The following is a 25,750-nucleotide window of genomic DNA, read 5'->3' as shown; positions in this document are numbered from 1 at the left end:
TGAATTTTAAATCCCTGTCCACGTTAGTCACTTTGTAAGCAGCACATCCAGACTGAGCATGAACCTTTGACTCTGTAACAGGAAGCTAATTAACATTGTTCAATCTGTTGTAGAGCTCATGTAGGTATCAGCACACACACAAAAATGAAGCACTAACACAGTGATAAATAAGTGTTTTGTGAAAACAAGTGCCTTTATTTAATAAGAAAAACACTTCCATAGTTTAATCATACTGTTTTGCTATATTAAGCAGTCCATATTTGTGTATGCAAGCAACAAAATTTTACTTAAGTTTAAAAAGAAAACCAAGAGATTTTATGAGAACAGCATCCAAAACAGTTTTCACTTTATGTGACCTCCACTTTGATTTCTCTGTGATGATTCAAATAAGCTGAGTTTTTGAATAAATACACAGTATTTATTAATTGTGTTTACAACTTCAGACAAAAAAAATTCAAAAAGCCAAAAAAAGAAAAGAAAAAAGGGTGTAAACATGAATTTCATCAATGCTGTTCTCTTTATCCCCAGAATTCGCTGGTCTCCATGCTAGACTTGATGTTATTTTGGTTTTCCCTCCTGGATTTGGTTTCCAAGTTGGCCTCACCCTTCTGTAGACGTCTCCTCTGCGCCGCCTTCTGCTGTTTGGTGAGCTGCCTCCGCACCTTCTGACGGATTACCTCCTGCAGGACACACGATAACAACAACAGGTCATAACAGATGAATATACTCACCTCCTGTCTCTGAAAGCCAGACACAACACTGTGCTGGCATGTTGTTTCTGTGTTAATTCACCTTCTTACAAACTGAAGCTCTTTAGCAACACCTACGGGACATTTTAAGATTTTCCCCAAAACTGTATAATGTGTCTGCTGCAGCACTGGCTGAAACTTCCAAATAATGAAGACATCAAATCTGTCACCATGTTTCTGGTTACTGGGTAGATTAGCAGAGTGTCCCTGTCAACCAGATATATCAACAGTGTAAATCTATGTTATACTTACTGGTGGTATGGTAGAGCAGCTCCCTGTGCTTCCCATCGTGGCCTCACTGTCTGTCCTTTTCCTCCTGTGCTCTACAATTTGTAGAAGACTATCTGCATCTCTGCAGGGAGATAAAAATTACATCATAGCAAAGCACATAAATGTACTGTAATGTACATACTTCATTAAACCAGCTTAATTTGACACAAATTAGCATAGATTTTGATTCATTGTCTCTATAATTCACTAACAATTCAGAAAAAAATATTTCTGGCTTGTCTCAATAATACTTTGCCAAACAATCCTATTAAAGCCTCAGATCCACGGGATAAGAGACTGCTTTGGTTACTAGGGAAAAACGTATATTCTCTGACAGGTTGCAGAGTGGTTGTTGCCTGTCGTTAGGCTGCTTTGCTGCACCAGAAAGAAACCTTTTAACTCTTTTAGCTCTGATCGCTAGCAGGTTGCTGCAGTTGCCTGTAGTTTGCATGGAAGACACAGACTTGTCCTCAAACACTCACCATTTACTCTGAGCTGTACTGAAACTTGAAAAAGCATGGGACAAACCAAAAACGAATGCACAGCTTCAAGGTTTACGATGCAGATTACTGTTACCACCAACACGTTTCAAAAGGAAAATATTCCATTAGTCTTACATAGTTTCACTACCGTAGTTGGCATCTTTTGTCTAAAGTACTTGTAAATGTAGCAGTGACCAAAGCAATAACAAGAAGGTTTCAGTGCAGTACTATACCTCTTTACAACCGATTTCACACTAGTGAGTGCCAGCAAACATTTGCCGACCGATTGCAGAAAACACCCTTTTCCCTTGCAAGTGGCAGCTGCCAGAGGATCACAGACAAGTCTCTAGCCCTGAGTCAATAAGGTTTAGCAACTGATTTTAGATTACCAGCAACCCCCACAACTACTTGTCAACCTGTCAGGTACAACAAAATTTACTAACCAGTGGTTGCCAGAAGGTCTGTGACTGGTCTTTAGACTGCTATGATTGGGGTTTTATTAGCCAGCTGCAGACTTATTTGAACATTACAAAACACAAATGGTCACATAAAAGGACATACCACACAGATGAGCTAAGCAGTTCATCAGCAGTTGTCTTATATTTCCCATATGCCGTTTTCCTGCAGTACCATTTATCTAATAGTGGCACATAATCATCAAAGAATAATCTTCATTTTGGGGGTTTTATTGTGTTGGCTATTCACTGCTTTTACCTGAAAGGTTTAAACTCCTTGTTGGAGGCAGAAAGGTCTGCCAGCTCTGGGAACTCATCCTCTGCTTCCTCCAACTCTTCATCTAACTGCTTCTCTGTTTCTTCATCACCTGGAGGCGAAGATGCAGTCTCAGTCTCTTGATCCTCTTGAACCTTGTTCTTACTCTTTTCACCGTCCTGATCTTGTGTCTCTGCAGGTGTTTCGCTGATTCGTAATCCCTCCAGTTCCAGCATTGCATGTTTATATTCCTCCATGTCCACAGCCTCCTCTCTTTCCTCATCTGTTGCCTCTTTGGCATCCTCGTCATCATTGTCACCGTCGTCGTCGTCCTCCTCCTCCTCCTCATCGTCCTCAGGTCCAGCTGGGTGTAGCAATGCACCATCTCGCTCCATGTCTTTCGTAAAGCCACTGGCTGAGACTTCAACATCTAGAGAATATGACCGCCTTTGGAAAGAAACAGGAGATCATGTTAGAACTGCTTTTCAGTTCAGAGTCTGGCCTCCACATTTACCATTTAAAATGTAATTCAGTTCCCTGTATTCATACATGTTTGTTATGTTTTAACTAGGGATGGGTACCGGTATCCGGTGCCACGATGGCACCGGTTCTGACATAAACGGTAGTAACCAGACCGAAAAGCAGCGCACATTTCGGTGCTTTAATTTTCCTGAGATGTGATACACTTTAGATTCTAGCCAATAATTTTACGTTTCCGAGGATAGTAGGCGGGTCCAGGTACGTACGTTCTTTTAGAGCAGAGCTACAGATTAAAAATGCCCAAGGCGAAGCGGTCAAAAGCCTGTCTGTACTTCACAGCAAAATATGCAAACTCAGCAGCCTGCAACAAGTGCTTTAAGCTGATACTGTGATACTGTCAAAGGAGGTAACACCTCAAATCCGATGAAACACCTGGCGACGCCGAGTGGTTTTTTTTAAAAGCCGAAAAATGCGCCATATTTGATAGCTTGCTGCGAGACCTCACACCGAGCACATCTACTGCGGGTGTGGTGCCTGTTATCGGACCCGGAGTTAGAAACATCCCCCAAAAACACGAAGAGGAGAGTCCTGGCCCCTAGCCCTGCCAGTGCAGCAGAAATGATGACGGATGATGATCGCAGCAGCAGCCGTTCTTCTCTGCGTGAGTAGCTTAATGTTGTTCGTGTGTAATTTACGTTGAGTAGGCTAACCACGTTATTACATTAATGCATGTAAGGTGAACTAGCAAACATCATCATAGCTACATGCGGCTGTCTTCTTGTTTGATAGCAGATACTCCCTTCACCCTGGCCAAAAAGGCTAAAATGACCAAAGAAAAAGTGGAAAACAGTGGAAAACATGAGAAGTTTTTGGATAAAGTTTGTGTTTTTTCCATTGTTTAAGCACTGCTTCCAGCCAAGAGTGATGCCCTAAATCCCCTATAGCTGCAGAAAAGGCTAACATTGTTATCTTTTTACAAAAAAACAGCTGAACATTAGAGGTTTTTGGACCAATTTTGTGTTCTCCATTCTTTAAGCACCGGTTTGAGCACCGTTTAAGCACCGTTTCAAAAGTACCGGTTTGGCACCAGTATCGGATAAAACCTAAACGATACCCATCCCTAGTTTTGACTAAAATAAAGTACAAGCAGTTACCTGATGTCTTTGAAAGTTGGAAAGAGCTCGCTTTCATAATTGAATCGCTTTGCAAAGAAGTCGCGGATACATTTGACGTCTCGATCAAAGTACCTACAAAAAGGAGTCGTAAAAGTAGACAATTATAAGTTGTATGCTTTGATACTTTTAACTGCCAACTTTAAAAATCGAGCAAATAAACCCACCATTCAGCATTGGGGTGTGATGTAGACACCATCTGAGGGAAGTCAATCATTGTTATGTGGTCCTGGTCATCCAACATGAGGTTGAACTCGTTAAAATCTCCATGAATCAGGCCATGATTGGCCAGTTTGACTATGAGGTCCATGAACTCACTGTACAAGGCTGATGGATCCTGTAATTCATGAACCTGACACCTAGTAGAGTGAGACAATGCACACAAATTATGGAAGAAACCCCCCCCCCCCCCCCAGTAGGAACAGTACGTTATTTCTATTTTAATATACAAATAAAAAGAGGAAATCAATGGCTTGTTAACATACAGCGGATATCCATTGATGAGCTCCATCACTACAGCATGTCTGTTATAATCCACAGGTTTGGGAACTGGAAAGCCTCGATCGTACAATGCCTGGGATTAAAGAGGAGACAGACATTAAAATCCTCCAACAAAACAGTTTTTTCTATCACACTTGTAAGTGGTCCAGAACAGACTCTCACTCATTTGGTTCATTACCTTCATGTAGGCAAACTCCTTCATGGCAGAGAGGCGGGAGAGATAGAGCCAGGACATGTTCTTCCTGTGTTTGTGGTAATCTCTCTTGTTCTTCAGATTCCTGAAAGATGTACGCCCCAACCTGTGCAGCTTCAGAGCATACTGCTCTCCGCTTGGACTCGCCACAATATATATATCTACATGCAAGGTGAACAGAAAGAAAGAAATATTTATATAAACATGAGCACATAAAAGATTGACGGTAAAAGCCTGAAAACCTGAAAGAAAACACATTATGATTATAAATTTAAAAAACAAAACAAAACACTTACCCGACTCTTTGCCAACACCCATTTGGTTGCCAACAGAAATGATTATTTCTCTGGCGCACAAAGTCTTTAAGGCCAAGTAGTCATATCCTCCATAATTCAACTTGTAACCCTGGACAGCTGAGATCAACACACGCCATCATGTTAGAAAGCTAATCACTTACATCATAACTTGTGAGACAAAGCTAGTGTTTTTAGAATAGATAGAATAGAATAGAATACGTTTTTGTAAGTTTTCTTACTCTTGGTGCGCTCATAGACCACGAGCTTGTGTTTCACAAGCTCTCTGAGGATCTTGTTGCAGCCACCGTGCTTGAGGCTTGCAATGGAAGACAGAAGACTTACTGGAACAATCTCATGGTTTTTCATCCCCATCTCAACCTGCGTGAAAAATTATCATCATTGTCATCAAAATTATCATCACCAGTGAGCTGACAGATTAAATTACAAGCTTATCTGCGTTGTAATGTATATTTCAGGAAAAACAGCCTTTGCTCATTCCTTCTATGTCCTTAAAATTCCCATGCTAAATTCTTCTTCCAGTTACTTCCTTCAGGGGTCACCACAACAGATCATATGCCTCCATCTCACCCTATTCCTAGCATCCTCCATTGACTCACCAATCTTTGCTTGTCCTCCTTCACTAGATCCATACTCTGTGGTCATCTTCTTTACCTCCTGGCTGGCCACTCCATATTCAACATCCTTCGCTCAATATATCTACACATGTATCAAGTTTGCCTCACCACCTTAGTCTCCAAACTGCTCAGCCTGAGCTGTCCCTTTGATGTAATGATTAGATGTTTCTAATCCTGTCCTTCCTGGTCACTCCCAACAACAATATTAGTCTCTTCAGGTATGCCACCTCCAGCTCAGCTTCCTGTCTGTTTTTAGTGCCACTATCTCCAAATCATACATTATAGCAGGTCCTACTGTAAACCTCCCCTTTCCCTTAACCTGGAGAGCTGTTCCCACCATTTTGCTACCTCTTTTGCTACCTCTCCAGACTCTTCCACCTGCTCCCTACTTTCACTACAGAGTTCATAATATCATCTGCAGATATCATAGGTCACGATAATCCATAGATCAATGAAGGAGGGCATGCAGCAAAACCCAGGACCCTAATTTTGTGCCTAAAAGACTGAAAACAAACACTAACTTTAGAAGAAAGCTGCTTTAATGGTCTAACACATATCACAAGGAACATATTAGCCTCAATGGCAGACAAATCCCTATAGGGCAACTGAAGTGCTGCAGCAGCAATTTCACATTACAGATATTAGGTAGATAACGCAAGGATTAATACATATGCAGATCAAGCGACTCTTCAGAGCTAGTGTGCACAGGACAAGTACTTATGCTTGGCAACCAATGTCGCCAGTGGTTTGTTTGTTACTAATGACAGATCCCAAACTCAGAATATTTCTACCACTGACACTCATATTTTGAAATTAATTGTTTTAAATATGCGTCTTGTGAATCCACCATCAGTCACTAAACCACAGGAGTACAGTGAAACGATGTTCCGTTTACCTGACATGAACTATGAATGCCTGTGTATGTGTGCTCGCCTTCATTACAACTACATTAACATCTCGCATGCTGCTGTAACAGTGGCATGTGTAAAAGTTAATGAGCAATAACCAGCTGACCAAGCGCTGGCTTAGCACAGGCTAACCAACTGGGACCGAATTAGCAGTTAGCTTTGTACTTACCGCAGTAAGGACTCGGAAGTCATCTCGGGATAAATATCTCAATATCACAACATTTAACTTTCCCATATTTTAGCCGACACATACACGGTTACACTGAGCTAGCTCTTCAAACTTTTTTTAACCTAAAGGTGCCACATTTCTTGTAAACACACGTGCAAGGCGGAAGTTCTAGGAACGGAAAAGACGTCACTTCTGGCTCTAGAAAAACTGACGCCGGATTGGACGCTGCGGCAAGTACCCTGACCTCCAATCACAGCAGAGTCCACTGTGTCCCGCCGGCAGATGGAAACGTGCCAGAATGGATCTGCTGGAGGGACAAAGTTTTAACTCTTATTAGCCAAAACAGGGGCGCATCTACTGCATCTACTGTAGGGGCATATGATGGGATGTGCCACCCTAAAATAATCTCTTGTCCCCCCTAGTGTCACCCTAGTTTTCCATATTACAATGTTGTCTATTTATAATAAAACAAGGAATAAAAACAGTCATGGCCAGGGGGCAACAGAAATTAAAATATAACTATAAAAATAAAATTCTAGTAGACACAATCTGCACAAATCCTGAAAAACACTAAAAGTCTGTTTAAAATATTAAAACAGCCAGTGTCCCAAACATCCTCTTCAATCCCTTACTTCAGTCCCAAACTACTAATAGAAAGAAGAACATTGACTGTCATTTATTTTTTTAAATACTAGTCTTATCTCATTTGTCAGTTGGGTCAGTACTTACCCTGGGTGAGCAGAACTCTCAACTCTACCCGCCACTGATCAGAACGCTCCCCTGCCACCTCCAGGCACTCACCTGACGGGTGTCCCTGCACTTCACCATCCTCTGCAGCCTTTTTTCTTGGTGAATCAGTAACTAATTACTGATTACTTCACCCCAAAAGTAATCCTGTTACTTTACTGATTACTTATTTTTGAAAGTAATTAGTTACTTAGTTACTTTTTAAAAACATTTTACACCCTTTTTCTGCATAGTCCACCATATAAAATGTAATCAAATGAAAAAGTCTCTTTTTTAAAACTTGTTTTATTAGTTTTAATCTTTTAACTTTATGCATCAAGCAAAAATTAAATTATATGCAACATTCTCTGACTGGAAGAAATTTGTTTAACATTTAAACCTATTTTCTGCACATTCCAGCACATAAAATAAAATAGTTTTTTGTGTTTACACTCACTCTTTCAAATAGATGCAAGTAAAACACACCAGAAAATAAACAAAATCAAAGAATCAGCAGTCCTGTTGCTCTATTTTCACCTGTTTAGTAGGAGTGGGGCAGGCGGAGGTTTGCCCTGGTGCAGGTGTGTCGCAGCCGTCATGTCAGTGGAAGAATCCGTGAGTTTCTCTGTGAATTTCACATTCCCATGGCAGCGTACTCAGTGCTTGTGCGGAAGTTTAGGGGTTTATTTTTCGCTGTAAAAAGAAGTTTTCTTCGAACAGCAGACGCTAATGTTTTTGTCACTTTTTCCAGAATCAAACTCAAAGTAAGGTCAGTACTTCCACACTTTAAATGCTGCACGCTCATACTCTCTCCCACACTTGATATATTATCCATTGTTGATCTGCACACAGCTGATGCCACGAACGTAGCACTCGCTCGTCATTGTCATGAGACACTCTAGCAAAAAAATCACGGTTTTAGTAACGCAGTAACGCAGCGTGCTCACGGGAAAGTAACAGTAATCTAATTACCTTTTTTGCTATAGTAATCCCTTACTTTGCTCGTTAATTGAAAAAAGTAATCGGATTACAGCAACGCGCTACTGCCCATCTCTGTTAGTAACACTTGTGTTTTCCCTATTATTCAACTCTGGTAAACGGACTGGTACTTTCATAGAGCCTTTCTACACAGTTAAGCATGCAAAGTGGTTTCCTCAACATTCACCCAAACACACACACACACACACACACACACACACACACACACACACACACACACACACACACACACACACACACACACACGCCCCTTTTATCTACGCCTAAGCACTTTCTAACACACACACAGTCATGCTGTGGTTGATGCTTCAGGGGTAAATCAGGATTCAGTATTTTATCTGAGGATGCCTTGGTAGACAAGTAGATGACTCAGGGCTCAAATCACTGACCTTCCAATTGGTAGACAACTCACTCTATTAACGATCGGTCCAATATCACCCAAACCTTTTTCTCACCTGATGAAAAGGCCAGCTGCGACCCATAGTAAGACCACATCTGGATCCCCTTCAGTTCGCTTATCAGCCTCGTCTCGGAACAGAGGACGCCATCATCTACCTGCTCAATCGTGTCTACACCCATCTGGACCAGCCGGCGAGCACTGTGAGGGTCATGTTTTTTGACTTTTCCAGTGCTTTCAACACCATCAGGCCGACCCTCCTGGGTGATAAGTTAGCAGCGATGCAGGTGGATGCTTCTCTGGTGTCCTGGATTGTTGATTACCTGACAGGAAGACCACAATATGTACGTCTCCCACAGTGTGTGTCTGACAAGGTGATTAGCAACACAGGGGCACCACAGGGGACTGTCCTCTCCCCCTTCCTCTTCACCCTCTACACCACAGACTTCAGCCACTGCACAGAGACCTGCCATCTTCAGAAGTTTTCTGATGACTCTGCGGTGGTTGGATGCATCAGCAGGGATGATGAGACAGAGTACCAGGCTGTGGTCGACTCCTTTGTCACGTGGTGTGAGCAGAATCATCTGCAGCTCAACGTGGCAAAGACCAAGGAACTGATCGTGGACTTCAGGAAGACCAGGAAACACTTGACCCCTGTTTCAATCCAGGGGGTCAGTGTTGACATTGTGGAGGACTATAAATACCTTGGAGTACACATTGACAATAAACTGGACTGGGCTAAAAACACCACAGCACTTTACAGGAAGGGCCAGAGTCGTCTCTATTTTTTGAGGCGACTGAGGTCCTTCAACATCTGCCAGAAAATGCTGAGGATTTTCTATGAGTCTGTGGTGGCCAGTGCGATCCTCTATGCTGTTGCATGCTGGGGGAGCAGGCTGAGGGTCGCAGATGCCAACAGACTTAATAAACTGATCCGTAAGGCCAGCAATGTTGTGGGGATGGAGCTGGACTCCCTCAAGGTGGTGTCGGAGAGGCGGATGCTGTCCAAGATAAAGACAATGTTGGATAACACCTCCCACCCACTCCATAACATGTTGGTCAGCCACAGGAGCTCGTTCAGTGAGAGACTGAGATTACCGAAAAGCACCACTGAACGACACAGGAAATCATTCCTGCCTGTGGCCATCTCCCTGTACAACGCATCCACTTAACACACTGTTTGCTGCTACAGCTACACATGTTTCTTTTCCAAATATTTATTTATAAGTGACTTATGTATGTATGTATGTATATATATGTATATATTGTACTATTCTTAGTTAGCGTATTGTCTGTCTTGTCTTAATGTTGGTTTAAAATGGAGCACTGTAACAAAAAATAATTTCCCCCAGGGATCAATAAAGTATTCTGATTCTGATTCTGATTCTGATTCTAAATGTTTTGTAAAAGAGTATAGAATAAAAATATGGCAGTAGGTTTGAATGTTGAGTGGTATGGAGTCCTGCTGTCATGATAGCTCACTGCTGTGAATAAGAGACAGGTTTTGCTCAGGAGCAATAAAGCATAGCGCATTTTATTGAAAAAAGTAAGAAATATCTGTAAAAGCTGAACTGCAGGAAACACTGTGTCAACCCTGTGAAATCTGAAGGTCAGGTGTGTGTGTGGGAGAAAGTGTTGAACAGAGATTTACTGGCAGGTTTTTGAATGCCCTACAGCAGGTTAGGTACACAGACACATTACTCATCCTGCTCTCCCACACACTGGAGCCTCTTTGGGAAAGTTGAGTATAGAACTACACAGTAAGACTGACAGAAAGCTCTAGAAAAAGATGTTTCAAGGTGCAGGAACCTCTCTGGCAACACATATGATAACACGCACAGAACCACTTTAGCAAAGGGTACATGAATGTGCTTCCTTAATAATAGCACCTATGCATTTACAATTATATCATGTTTTGACCATTTGTTCTAAAGCTTTCCTGTAAATCCAAACACTATAGAAACTCATCATCATTATATAAACAAAAAGATAGTTTGTTCACAAACTGTGAACAATATTATGTAGTTCATAATAGTTTTTGTCTTTTGTTAAATGGAAGCCTGAGTCTGGATTATCACTGAATTACTTACATTAACCAAGACCGGAAGGCTGGAGTTCAGCTTGCTGGTAAGTTTGTCTCCAAATTGTCTTCTTGTTTTATGTAATTCCTTCTGGGATTTGGATCCAACAAGTTAAGCATGTATATTATGCACACACACAAACACACATGCAGCTATTGTTGAATGAAGACATTGATCTGACACATGTAAAATGTGGCCCATTGTGTTTATTGTTCCCCCCCATCTCCCAACCCTGTGTTCTCAAAAGGGAACAGAGGATTAGGAGATGATGGAGGAAATTGAAAGTTGGGGGGAGGTTGCAAGTTTCTTGCAACTTTTCTCCACGTCTTCTAATTGTGCTTGTTTTTCTTCAAGCTTGTCTTTCAGTTCTTTAAATGTTGCCTCCTCTATTAGCTTTGCCTTGTTTATATCTGTATTTATCTGTTCTACTTTCTTGTGCATGTCTTCTAAGTGCTGGTTTCTCTTCTGGATTTCTTGAAGTGTACACTGCAGGTCTTCATGTGTTTTCTGTTATTGTTGCTTTTGCGCCTGGATTTCAGTGTATTTGTACTTCAAGTTGTTAGAAAGTTCCTCAAGTTCTGTGTTTTTTCTCAGCATTTCATTGATGCTACTCTGCATCTCTGAGCATTGTTTTTCCAGTTTTTTCTTTTCTCCTTCCAGTTCAGTTGCTTTGTACTTCATTTCATTATAATATTTTTGGAGTTTTTAATTTTTCCTCTGGAGAATAAGTGTTTCTTCTTTCTGTTGTATGTCCTGTTGCTTCTTCTCTTGAAGCAACTCTTGATTTTGGAGCAGTGTTTCATTAAGAGTTGTTTGGAGCATTTTGTATTTTTCCTCCATGTCTTCAAGTTTGCAATCCATTTCTTCCTCTTTTATGTCCTGCTGTTCTTTCTCATGAAGAAACTCTTTATTTCTGTGCAGTGTTTTATCGAGCCTCATTTGCAGCACTCTGAATTTTTCCTCCATGTCTTCAAGCTTGCAGTTCATTTCTTTCTATTTTATGTCCAGTTGCTTCTTCTCTTGAAGCAACTGTTGTTTTATTGTGCTTCATCTGCAGCGCTCTGTATTTTTCCTGCATGCCTTGGAGTTTGCACTGCATGTCTCTTGGTTCTACAGGCAGTGCAGAATTATTAGGCAAGTTGTATTTTTGAGGAATAATGTTATTATTGAACAACAACCATGTTCTCAATGAATCCAAAAAGCTCATTAATATCAAAGCTGAATGTTTTTGGAAGTAGTTTTTAGTTTGTTTTTAGTTTTAGCTATTTTAGGGGGATATCTGTGTGTGCAGGTGACTATTACTGTGCATAATTATTAGGCAACTTAACAAAAAACAAATATATACCCATTTCAATTATTTATTTTTACCAGTGAAACCAATATAACATCTCCACATTCACAAATATACATTTCTGACATTCAAAAACAAAACAAAAACAAATCAGCGACCAATATAGCCACCTTTCTTTGCAAGGACACTCAAAAGCCTGCCATCCATGGATTCTGTCAGTGTTTTGATCTGTTCACCATCAACATTGCGTGCAGCAGCAACCACAGCCTCCCAGACACTGTTCAGAGAGGTGTACTGTTTTCCCTCCTTGTAAATCTCACATTTGATGATGGACCACAGGTTCTCAATGGGGTTCAGATCAGGTGAACAAGGTGGCCATGTCATTAGTTTTTCTTCTTTTATACCCTTTCTTGCCAGCCACGCTGTGGAGTACTTGGACGCATGTGATGGAGCATTGTCCTGCATGAAAATCATGTTTTTCTTGAAGGATGCAGACTTCTTCCTGTACCACTGCTTGAAGAAGGTGTCTTCCAGAAACTGGCAGTAGGACTGGGAGTTGAGCTTGACTCCATCCTCAACCCGAAAAGGCCCCACAAGCTCATCTTTGATGATACCAGCCCAAACCAGTACTCCACCTCCACCTTGCTGGCGTCTGAGTCGGACTGGAGCTCTCTGCCCTTTACCAATCCAGCCACGGGCCCATCCATCTGGCCCATCAAGACTCACTCTCATTTCATCAGTCCATAAAACCTTAGAAAAACCAGTCTTGAGATATTTCTTGGCCCAGTCTTGACGTTTCAGCTTGTGTGTCTTGTTCAGTGGTGGTCGTCTTTCAGCCTTTCTTACCTTGGCCATGTCTCTGAGTATTGCACACCTTGTGCTTTTGGGCACTCCAGTGATGTTGCAGCCCTGAAATATGACCAAACTGGTGGCAAGTGGCATCTTGGCAGCTGCACGCTTGACTTTTCTCAGTTCATGGGCAGTTATTTTGCACCTTGGTTTTTCCACACGCTTCTTGCGACCCTGTTGACTATTTTGAATGAAACGCTTGATTGTTCGATGATCACACTTCAGAAGCTTTGCAATTTTGAGACTGCTGCATCCCTCTGCAAGATATCTCTCTATTTTTGACTTTTCTGAGCCTGTCAAGTCCTTCTTTTGACCCATTTTGCCAAAGGCAAGGACGTTGCCTAATAATTATGCACACCTGATATAGGGTGTTGATGTCATTAGACCACACCCCTTCTCATTACAGAGATGCACATCACCTAATATGCTTAATTGGTAGTAGGCTTTCGAGCCTATACAGCTTGGAGTAAGACAACATGCATGAAGAGGATGATGTGGACAAAATACTCATTTGCCTAATAATTCTGCATTCCCTGTATGTTCTCCTGTTCTTTCTCTTGGAGGATCTCTCTTTTTTGTGTGTTTCTTAGTTTTAAACTAGTTGATTAGTCTACTTGTTTCCCCCCCTTGTGTAGCCGACTAAAAAATTAATTGCCAGGAGCATCCTTGGTGTGCAGGGTTACCACTGCCATTTCCGGCTGAGGGTTTTTTTTTTAATCTGAGTGGAGATATTGTCATTAGGAAACTGATACTGCAAATCTGAGCCACCACTAGGCAGAGGTTGGAAGCAATGTACAAATACTTCATTATTGTGCTAAAGTAGAATTTTCAGGTAGCTGTACTTTACTTTAGTCATTTTTCTGTCAACTTTGTGCTTTTACTCCTTACAGTTCCAAAATGGGCTTGTTACTTTTGTTTTAAGGCATTTGAGGGAAGTTATTATTTCGTCTCTGCGGGCCAATGAGAAAAAAAAATGATATTTCAAATTGTTAAATTGATATTTTGAATAACCTGAAATTTTGACTTAATGATTCCAAAAAATGTTGCTTTTTTAGCATCTTCCATAATTTATACAAACAGTCCATTTTAAAGGTTCAGTTTAATGATATTTAAATCTCACTGTATAAAAACAGACTGTGCTATCAATTAATACATTGCAGTTTTTCATGTTTCAGCTAGATGGCACTGTGACACAGGGCGCTCTGAAGATTCTGAGCTGCTGTCCTTTGTCTCAAACGTGTCTGTGTATCGACTCTGTCTTGAGTTATAAACACACTGTGTCTGGAAAAAAAAGGCAGACCTTCCATTTAAGGAGAGAAACGACGGGTAATTTAACATTGCTATTTTGGTGAAATTTTCTTAGTTAAGCTCATAGATAATGCTGATATCATTTTAATTGTCTTGAACAATGATGATGAATGCTCCTTTATAATCCTGACATTTTCCAAAAATGTTTGGATTCTTGTTACCTGCTTTTCGTACTTTGCTCTCTTTTTTTCCCTTTCTGGAATCAAACTAAAGCACATGACAACTCTCTAAGTTCACTGGATAATCATAGACCATCTCTGTTTTAGATTAGATCATCATACCATCCTATAACTCAATTTCTCGAGGGAATTCTCTTCATATTCTGGTGCTGCAATAGGTAGAAATTTGATTGATGGAGAGGCTGAATGTGTTGTATCATTAATAAAACTTACAGATTGCTTGTTTGGCTCTCAGTTGTGGCAAACCTAAAGTCTTGTTGCATATGTTCTTGGTAAAAAAGAAAAGAAAAAAGAGCTGGTTAAGCTGCCAATAGCAGACAGACTTGACAGTTATACACAAGTCCAGACAATGTGGTCAGTAGTGTGTCCGTCCATGCAGACTGGGAGCACAGCGGGAGAGTGTGGCCCCGCCTGAATGTGGAATTAACTGGAATGTAGTGAAACAGCCATTCTTGCATGCACACCTGAGCACACACACACACGCACACACACACGCACACACACACACACACACACACACACACACACACACACACACACACACACACACACACACACACACACACACACACACACACGCGGAAACAGTGAGATAGTGTCTTCTTTCCAGATGTGGTGAGGGAACATTTTACTATGTTTCAACACAAAGCAGCTCATTTTTCAATTCTAGCCCCATTCCACCCCCCTGGCCATCTCCTTTTTTCTCCTTCTTTCCAATGTTGGGAGTATAGAATTTAATACATTAAAGTGTTTTAAATACTGGATCACCTCCAGGTAACGTGTTTTGTTGTGCAAAGTGGAATTCAAATGTATTGTTTGAAATGTGTTCAACTGATCTTTTTTTCCGTGTATACAGAGCTGGTTTATTGTCAGTGGATCTGCAGTGAACCAGCTTCCTTTGATATTAAATTAATGAGCCCCTCGTTAGCGTAAGATGAAAGTTAAAGTTGGATAGGTCAAAATGATGAAAGGACCTTTGGAGTACTGACTGAAGTGAAATGAAGTACACGTAGTCTATCAAAGCTATGAACCCCCACCCCTAGCATGTACATAAAGAAAGAAATTACTGATGGAGTTTTAATAATGTATGAGAACTTAAAAGTGAGAGCATACCTACCATAGATTTAAGGATAAGCACAGACTACAGAGACAACTAAACTAGCTGCAAACCTTATTGCAAATGTTATTAGTTCATTTCTGTACATATTTGACCACGTGGGCCAAAATGAAATGCATCACTGGCCACTCTTTTGGGTACATCTGTTCAACTGTTGAATGCTAAATGATAACATAAATATTACATCACATTAGCCAATCACATGGAAGGAACTCAGTGTGCTTAGGCATATAGGCGTGATCATGATGCATACTCAAGATCAAACTGAGCACCAGAATGCGAAAGAAAGGTGATTTAAGTTGTTGGCAACAGACAGGCTGGTTTGAATGTTTAAGTAAGAAAGTGCTGATCTTCTGAGCTTTTCCCCACATGACCATCTCTAGAGATTACAGAGAATGACCTGAAAAAGAGAAAAATATCTAGGAAGTGGTAATCTGGGAGAAAACGTCTTATTGATGAAAAATATCATGTCAACATGAACCAGAATTGTTGGACATTGTTTAGAGCACCCTGTTGGAGTTATGCAATGAAGACCCCATTGTTCCTATTAAAGAGGTGTATATTTAAAGGGTTGATGTCTTTGTGGTGTTTGTAGTAGTTTTACGTTTCCTTGTTGTGTTTCTACAGAGTAAACATGGGATCATGACAGACTTATCTCCATCATCCCGCAGAGGATCCCTGCTACCTACCACCACCACCACACACACACACACACACACACACACACACACACACACACACACACACACACACACACACACACACACACACACACACACACACACACACAGAGGCCGATAAATTGTTTTCCAGCTCTAAGCTTCAGGGAGGGAACGCTAAATTGAGGCAGGAATTGGAGAAGCTTAGGTAAGTCTCCAACAACAAGCGTGGGCTTTGTCCCTGGGTTATCATCACTGTGCCTTTAGCCAGCTGCTGTGTGTTTAGAAACATCAAATTTGATTAGATTAGAGGAGAGCAGATCCACTTTCTTTGCCTTTTTGCTGCCAGTCTCTTAAACAATAATCTGCTCTCAGGTGCTGGTACAAGCATCCAGCAAATGAAGGGCCTGAGGAAAAATATGTGGAGGGGAAACATAATCTAGTCTGGAGATACACACAGACACATAGACCCATGAAAGGCTGACAGAAAACCTCCATATGTTTTATGTCTTCCTAAAACATCAGCTCTATAAACACTTTACAATTTAGACGTGCAGGGAGCCTTTATCACCCTCATACACAGTCAAACAAGTGATAAGTTAATTTCACACCTCACAGCTTTTATATCTGAAACTTTATGATTTCTTTTGTGCAAACTGCATGTGTGTTTCTTCTACTGTTAAAATGCACATAAAGCATAATATGTAGCCATCCACTATAAAGATACCTCCTGCGTAATATATGTATAAAATTATTACATTGTTATCACTGTTATCACTTCTGTGAGGACAGCATTGTGCCATCACGTACCAGGGTGAGTTATAACAATGACAAACCCTGGTTTACTCCTAAACTCAAAAAGCTGTGGCTGGAAAAGAGAAAGGCGTTCAGAAGCGGAGACAGGGACTGCTACAGAGAGGCCAAGTACAGGTTCACTAAAGAAGTGCATGGACGTTGCTAAACATCAGCACTCTGAGAAGATGCAGCAGCAGATCTCAGAGAATGACTCGGCCTCTGTGTGGAAAGGTTTTAGGAATATTACAAACTACAAGCCTAAAACCCCCCACTCCACTGACGACTTGCTCTTGGCCAACACCCTTAACGACTTTTACTGCCGTTTTGACGAGCCATCAGGCAGCCTTCACACCTCCAACGGCCCCAACAATAGAGGCACTTTAGACACTAATTCCCCCACCTCTCCCCCCTCCATAGAGCCATCACCACCTTCAAACTGTTCACCTACAACACCCCCCTCCTCACCCCACACAAAAGAGGATTTCACACCACCTCCTCCCACCACAACTCTTCATATTCATGAAGCAGATGTGAGGAAGCAGTTTAAGAACCTGAATGCTCGGAAAGCTCCCGGCCCAGACGGCGTGTCTCCTGCCACCCTCAGACACTGTGCAAACGAGCTGGCCCCAGTGTTTTCTGGCATTTTCAACTCCTCACTGCAGGCATGTCATGTGCCTGCCTGCTTCAAGTCCTCCACCATAATCCCTGTCCCCAAGAAACCTAGGATCACTGGACTAAATGACTACAGACCCGTGGCTCTGACATCTGTGGTCATGAAGTCTTTTGAGCGCCTAGTTCTCTCCCATCTCAAGACCCTCACGGCCCCCCTCCTGGACCCCCTGCAGTTTGCATACAGAGCCAACAGGTCTGTAGATGACGCCATCAACATGGCCCTACACTTCATCCTGCAGCATCTGGACTCCCCAGGAACCTACGCCAGGATCCTGTTTGTGGACTTCAGCTCTGCCTTCAACACCATCCTTCCAGACCATCTCCGAGACAAGCTTTCCCAGATGAATGTGCCTGATCCCATCTGCCGGTGGATCACTGACTTCCTGACGGACAGGAAGCAGCATTTGAGGCTGGGAAAGAATGTCTCGGACTCCCGGACCATCAGCACCGGCTCCCCTCAGGGCTGTGTTCTTTCTCCTCTGCTCTTCTCCCTGTACACCAACTGCTGCACCTCCACCCACCAGTCTGTCAAGCTAATCAAGTTTGCAGATGACACCACCGTTATTGGGCTCATCTCTGACGGGGATGAGTCTGCCTACAGGAGGGAGGTTGAACGTCTGGTGTCCTGGTGCAGCCACAACAACCTGGTGCTGAATGCCCAGAAGACAGTGGAGATTATTGTGGACTTCAGGAAGCACACAGCCCCACTCCCCCCCATCATCCTGACTGACACCCCCATCACCTCTGTGGACTCATTCCGCTTCCTGGGTACCACCATCACCCACGACCTGAAGTGGGAGCCCACCATCACCTCCGTCATCAAGAAAGCCCAGCAGAGGATGTACTTCCTGAGGCAGCTGAAGAAATTCAACCTGCCAACACGGACGATGATGCAGTTCTACACTGCAATCATTGAGTCCATCCTCACCTCCTCCATCACCGTGTGGTACGCTGGAGCCACTATCAGGGACAAACAGAGACTGCAGCGTGTTGTGCGCTCTGCTGAGAAGGTGATTGGCTGCAGACTCCCATCTCTGCAGGACCTGTACACCTCCAGGACATTGCGGCGTGCAGCTCGGATCTCAGCTGACCCTTCTCACCCTGGACACAGTCTGTTTGACCTGCTCCCCTCAGGCAGGAGGCTCCGGTCCATTCGCACCAGAACCTCTCGCCATAAGAACAGTTTCTTCCCCTCTGCTGTTGGACTCATGAACAATAACCATATGACTGTTCCCACCACTAACACATGACCCTACGCTGTGTCACTGCATCATTCCATGTTTGGCACTGATCACCACCTGCACTCATGTATATATCTTTCTACGTAGCACTTTTAATTCTTATTCTCATGTATATATCTCATGTATAGCTCATGCACATATCTTTCTACGTAGCACTTTTAATTCTTATCCCTACTTTTATTTTTTCATGTCTATTTAAGTGCTATTTATGACACTATTTAAGTGCTATTTATGACACTATGTTTGCACTGAAGCACCGCAGCAATTTCCTAATGTTGTAAACCTGCTCAACATTTGGCAATAAACCCCTTTCTGATTCTGATTCTGTGTTTGCACTTTATGTGAGTGGATGTCTCTACATCTCATTTAAGTGTCTCTCTGTCGGAGCTGTCTGGTGAAGCAGGGCTCCAATCTCTCTTGAATCTGCACAAGAAAAATAAGATACTGGGAGGTCAGGTTTGCAGAGTAACAAGCTGGGAGTACAGTTCAGACACAGTGCCACACCAGTTGTTATAATTTTGTATTTTCCAGTTTTTCAATGGTTTTTACTTTGGTTTCATTTTGACTTTTTGTTTTCAAGTCAGTTCAGCTTCACTTGGTTTCCTTTGTGAATTTTCTTGTTTCACTTTAGTTTTTATTGTTTGAAAATGTCTTTAGTTTAGTTTTATTCGTTTTAGTCTTAGTTTGAATTATTAGTGCATGGAGGGCATATGTCAGAAGTAACATTTAGGAGAATCAGTTCAGGTTTTACAATAAAAACTGTAGGAAAACAGTTGGCTTACATACTTCTAGACATCTAGAGTCTCAATAAACATGTCCATAAATACCTCATCAGGCAAGATGTAATATATATATATATATATATACCAAACTAACAACTATTAAAACTCAGGATTCTTCCTCTGCTTTTTAGTTTTAAGTTTAGATATAGTTGTTTAGAATCACACTCAGCATTTAGGCCCCTGTTTTATTGTTGTTAAATGTTATAATTGTGTAAATTTATACAAATGCCTTGTTTGGTTGCTGACTAATTAGATCAGTCTCTATAATCTAAGTTCTGGAAGAATCTTTGTTTACATTACCAACAACTAGGAGATCATTTTTGAGCCTCTGTGACACATGTTCAGTCTCCCAAAATGATAATGACCATTTTGGAGATTAAAATTTTATTTCACTGATTATAGAGTTTCAACAAGTAAGCTTCAGTCAGTTTTACTGGGACTTACATGCTGGCACATGTCTTTGCCAAGACTACCAGCCTAACAGTGGAGATGCTAAAAAGCCACTGGGGCTGGCCAAGAAATGGTCCCAGTTTGTAACTCCCTTTATAAACACATATGATCATGTTGATTAAACAAATGAGTACAGCTTTTGGACAGAGCCGTGACAGCTTTCTTTTCCCATCCTGGATCATATCCAGGATGGTGGCTATATCTCCTTGATTCAAGGTCCATAATAACTTATTATTTGTCCCTCTGGTGCACAAAAAATGCAGTCATATTCTCTGTTTCATTCATTTACAGCTATCACTATGCTTGCAGTGCAAAACACAATTTCCTTTAAACGTTCAGCTCTTCTGTTTTAGCTGTGAAAGCAGACTAAACCTTCCTAATATTGAAAAATGGAGATTGTGTCATTAAAAAAAGAGTTTTATGTTTGCATTTTGCTCCCTCTGAGAGCTTCTGAAATTGACAGCTATATTAAAACTTGGAGATCTACCTATTCATATATAATAGAGAGGTAAGTGAGCGGTGGCAGTCAATTAAAGTCTTGACCATAAAACTAAAAGGTGGTTTTCCCAACACATGAAAAGAGAGGATTTGGTGACTGGAGAGTATATACAAAAATATCAAGACAAATCTGTTTCTGTTTGACTGTAGATGTGCATGTTTTTATGTGCGGACAGGCACACATGTGTGTTTGTGTGTAAGCATGAGTGATGTCACATAGGCTTTTGCCAGATAATAACATGCCACAGTGATCGAGAATGCTGCTAACTAACAGCATTTCTGAGCTGATTTTCCCCATCACTCACACACTTCCAACCCTTGCGTGGCAGACTCTTGTAATGGGATCAGTGAGGGATTGGTCCTGCATCAGTCACAGCACAGATGCAAATTTGTTCTCACACACACAAATATATGTACAGACATATCATCTAGAGGCTAAAAATGGCTGTGAGTGACTGGAACAGGAAAGCTGCCATGCTGAGGGAACATCAGGATCTGAACAACTGCGACTGAGGTTGCAGCTACATCGTATTGGTGTGTTCTTGGGCACACGTGTCTGTCTGTTTGAATGTATGCACATGTGAGTGTAACTGTGTGTCAAGTTTTATAGCATTAACTCCATCAAGCGTGAAATGAGATGGTCTCCCACTATCTGTCTTTAAGAGGGGAGCACAAAGAGCAAAGGATGAACTGAAGTGATGGATCATGCAGGCCGTCTGTGAGATGAGCCTTTTAGCTGTAAAGAAACTGGAGAAGAGAGTCATCCCACACTGAACCAGAAAAAACCATACATAACCATGCATGTTACGTTATTATGGACAACATGGGATGTACCTCTGACTGTCAACAGACTGCATCCAGTTTATTTCAAAATTGTGAGGCCACGGCTTCAGTTTTCACACACGAGCCAGCATAGTTTCATTGTATTTTTCTAGCATAAATCAATATATACTCAAGTTCAGATTGTTAAAGAGAATGCATCTTGTGTGACATTAGCTTTCACTGCTGAGAAGTGTAAACACTAGATTTTTACATTGTCGTAAATTCAAAGAAGTGCTGGAACTCCTAACCGGAAAAGAGGTTGTCTGGGCCTCCTCTGCATGTCTGATATCTGCCAGAGACAGTAGAAATCAGACAAATTCATCCCCAAAACACTTATTTTTTTCTTGTCTGTTAGTCTCAAATGTTGCTTGTTCTGTCCAAATCCATCTCCCTGTTCTGCAAGAGCTGCTGCCCTGTGAGTAGTGAATTAACACACACACACACACACACACACACACACACACACACACACACACACACACACACACACACACACACACACACACACAGAAATGCACATTTTACACACAAGCACAGACTGCATTACAGTAATCACAGCGCAAGGGATGCTGGGTAATTTGGTTAAAGATGTCAGGAACGTAAATCAACTCCAATCACTCCTGCTCTCTCATTGGTCATTCCTTCCGCCTCCAGAAGAACTGCATTGGTCACTTGTTTATCTCTGTAGATCTTGTATCAGCTGTTGCTCACCAGGGCATATAAGTGATATAACGGCCTCCAGGCTCCTGTGTGAAAGTAAAAATAGAAATAACTTCATATGAGCTGGCTAATTAAATTGTGAAAAGAGCAATTTGGGTAAATTGAAACAATTCAATTCAGTTTTATTTATATAGAGCCTAGTTACAACGACAGTCCCCTTCAGGTATTTTATATTGTAAGTAAACTGTAAACTGTACAATAATTCAAAGAAAACCTTGACAGTCACACGGCCCCCTTTAAGGAGGCACTTGGTGACAGTGGGAAGGAAAAACTCCCTTTTAACAAGAAGAAACTTCAATCAGACCCAGGCTCAGGGAGGGCAGCCATCTACCGCACGCAGCGTGACATCTACAGGACATAAGAGAGCCAGAGATAAATAATAACTAATGACTGAATGTAAAGTGGTGTCCAAAAATAAGTGAGTGAAGAAGAAATGCTTGGCGCATCATGGGAACAATAACACTTGGATTACTCGTTAAGGAATGATTAAACTTTTTCTGAAATATTAGTATTCACTTTCTAACAGAGAGGAGTGCTTAAGTGTGATGCCAGCCTTTCGTGTAGCTAACCAATTAGTAGATCGTTAGCTTGACATATAGCGTGAACACATAAGGTCACTTGCTTTTTAAATGCAATTAGCCAAGCTTGACAGGACTCCTTCTTCAGCGATATGGCCTCCCTTCCTTTCTGGTGTCCATTATTTGGTTTAGAGGTTACAGCAATGTTACAGTCATAGCTCTGTGCAGCTGTCACAGCAATACAGATGCAGAACATGGACTTTTTGAAATCCTGCTATCCTTTTTGAAACACCAGGCCTGTCATGTATCCTCCCCTGACACCTGATCCAGCTTTGTCCACAAAATATGCCTGCAAATCTAATTATATGATTACAAAGTCAATTACCAGCCTTTGGCCTAGAGTAAACACCTTGCTCGAACATGGTGTTCTTTATGGACAATTTGATTAGCACATAAGTCCAATAACACTGCACTGCTTAGGTTCATTTGGGGCAGACTGTTCCTCCCAGTAGGTTCATGTTCTCCAGTGGAGTCTCCAGCTGTGGCAGCTTCCAGCACCCAAACCAGGGACTTGATATTACTACAACTGATCTTCAGCAATTCGAAACAAAAGTCGTGACTTGTTCCCTGATTCATAAGTCTATAGAAACAAGTCTTCCATCACCTGAGGAAGATGCTAACATACAGACAGTAAACTGGTGCCCTCAGATATACTCATGTCTGGTCCTTGCCTCTCACCGAGGGCAATTCCAGAGTGGAATAGAGTACCAGTTTATTAAAACTTGAGCTGTGTATTGAAGTGATCAGAACTATAGTATCTATCTCTTAATGGGCTTCTTCGCAAGCTGAGAAGTGATATTATATGTCCCAAAAGAAGATCCTCTTGACTGCCAAGATTCGATTAATTGACCAGCTGTGTTTTATTTGTTTAATCCATACAAAACCAAAATGCAAAAACAACTTGAACTGGCATTACCGAGATGATTTGTGAACAAATAAGATATAAACTGTTAAAGTGTTTTTCGCTCAGTCTATTTTCTACCTATCCTGGAGAAAGAAACAAAATAAGCTGAAACCATTGATTTCATGAACTCTTCTCACATTCTGTGCTGGTGTTTCAAGTTCACTGTGAATATTAGTCGGCTACTTTATGCATTGTAACTGACTTTCACTTGGTGGTTAAAGCCCAAAACAAACAGAAAAACAACTCATTTATAATTTTAAAACAGCTCTTGCATCAAATTTGTATTAAATTTCAGATGCATTTGAAAAATCCCGTTATGAAAACCTCTAAAACCTTCGCAAAGCGGTTTGTTACTAACTTAGAATGCAGTGATTGAATCAAATATTAAAATTAACTGTACTGTTTGCTGACTGCCTTAGACTGTAAAACAGGTGCTGGACAACCTTCAGCCCCCTTTTTCTGTCTGTGCCCTGCAGGGGGATGCTGGAAGACCTCTCTCTCTCTCTCTCTCTCTCTCTCTCTCTCTCTCTCTCTCTCACACACACACACACACACACACACACACACACACACACACACACACACACACACACACACCGCTTTGATTTTCTGGAATCTGCACTACAGGGTAAGCATCTAGAGAGCTTAAAAAAACGCTCTCACACCTTCACTGGGTATCTAGTGCTAATGATTACTTTTTAAGCACAACATTCACACAGCACTCACACACAAACACACAGACATGAGCTCAGATTTAGCAATTCTGTGAGCACTGCACATCTCAAAGCCTTTTCCAGTTGGTCAATCCCTCCAGGCAAGGACCTTCATCAAAACACTGGCCATTGATTGGGATGATACACAGCATTAGTAAATAAAACAAGCACATTTACCTGAGAGAAGACACAGTCACACAGGTAGAAATATGTTTGACATTTCCAGTTCTGCTGAAAATTATGATGTGAACATCAAAATGTGACAGCGAGTATTTGCTTTCCTGGACAGGGGCAGTGGAGGTGATGGACAGTGAAAGGGGCATACAAATGAACAGCCACCCACGGGGAAAATCATCCCACCTTCGATGTTTACTGCACAGGGACTGTACTGTGCGAGACTGCGGTTCACACTAAATATTCTTGGTATGTGTGCATGTGGTACCTTCTACCCCTGGGAGGAGGTGCTGTGTGGAGGTCTAGAAATGCTGTGAAAAAAGAGACGCTGTGTGCGTGTGTGTGTGTGTGCCCTGTCCAGGTGGACGTATTCTAGGTCAGGCTGTTTGTCAGAGCTGAGACCAGATCGATGTGGCTCTAATCTAAGGCCATATGATGTGATTGATTACCTCATATTCTGAAGGCCTACACATAGACCTCCACTGGGTTTGATGGACACACACACAAAAACACACATGAACACATACACAAACACATGGAGACACACTCTACGGTCAGTTCATCCAAGCACAAGAATAAGAGCAGATTGGTTTTGCTGGGCACAAGATTGGACAGTCTATCCAATAGGGTCAGAAAAGATGATGGGAGCAGAAAATGTTCATTGATACCATCTTTCATGTGTGAGATGTTGATATGTGTGTGTTGTTTCCTGAAATTGGCTTTCCCTAGAAGCAGTGGTTGTGCTATTTTTTTGTCTGTCTTGCCACCCCTGATGTCTGCTTGTGTGTTAATGTAAATGCGAGAGTGCACGATGTTGACAAGATGTTTGTTTTTGTGGAACATTGACAGATGAGAAAAGGGTTCCGTCTGAGCGGCTGGAGGAGTGTGTTAAATGAGCAGAGCTGCTTGCCCCCACAGCGTGGCAGGGTGTTTGCATAATTTTTCACATTTGAAATGTTAATGACACCTGTGGGCTATGTTATAGTGAATCTGCTCAAAAGTGAATAAAACGAGATAGTGAAGTGCATGCGTAATTATGGGTATTTTTGAGAGTTGCCTGATTTTTTGTCAGTGAGAGTGTTCGCGTCCTTGTCTGAGTGTGCTGGGACAGTGTGTGTGTGCATGTCTGTGTTTTCACACACTGCCTCTCTTCATTGACATGCATGGTGTCAGGGACCTCATTTGAACTACTGGTAATGGGTTTTACTGCGTATTTGCCTGCTGGGCTG

At 41.7% G+C, this 25,750-nt stretch overlaps 1 protein-coding gene across 1 annotated transcript; it reads right to left on the bottom strand.

The window, feature by feature from the left end:
- Positions 1 to 168: 168 nt before the first annotated feature.
- Positions 169 to 6,767, bottom strand: riok2 (RIO kinase 2 (yeast)). The gene is made up of 10 exons (XM_085475275.1): positions 6,567 to 6,767; positions 5,094 to 5,232; positions 4,855 to 4,971; positions 4,544 to 4,719; positions 4,350 to 4,438; positions 4,032 to 4,223; positions 3,847 to 3,939; positions 2,216 to 2,659; positions 1,002 to 1,101; positions 169 to 680 (listed from the first exon to the last, which is right to left on the bottom strand). Exons 1-10 carry the CDS (start codon positions 6,630 to 6,632, stop codon positions 519 to 521), a joined length of 1,578 nt encoding a protein of 525 aa, XP_085331401.1. The 5' UTR covers positions 6,633 to 6,767; the 3' UTR covers positions 169 to 518.
- Between the last annotated feature and the right edge of the window lie 18,983 nt (positions 6,768 to 25,750).

The sequence above is a fragment of the Copadichromis virginalis genome, linkage group LG12, assembly GCF_057382275.1.
Source record: "Copadichromis virginalis isolate Kocher_CV1m ecotype Utaka linkage group LG12, C_Virginalis_male_GT1.1, whole genome shotgun sequence".
NCBI lineage: Eukaryota > Metazoa > Chordata > Actinopteri > Cichliformes > Cichlidae > Copadichromis > Copadichromis virginalis.
The sequence above is the reverse complement of the archived record's forward strand: the minus strand, read 5'-3'. Positions and strand labels throughout refer to the sequence as shown.

Bases quoted from the DNA above. Each gene is read 5' to 3' on its own strand.
- riok2 (XM_085475275.1), bottom strand. From the start codon at position 6,632: ATGGGAAAGTTAAATGTTGTGATATTGAGATATTTATCCCGAGATGAC. The intron at 5,233-6,566 runs GTAAGTACAAAG...TTTTTCACGCAG, and splicing joins ACTTCCGAGTCCTTACTGCG to GTTGAGATGGGGATGAAAAA. The intron at 2,660-3,846 runs GTAACTGCTTGT...TTCTTTCCAAAG, and splicing joins CCAACTTTCAAAGACATCAG to GCGGTCATATTCTCTAGATG.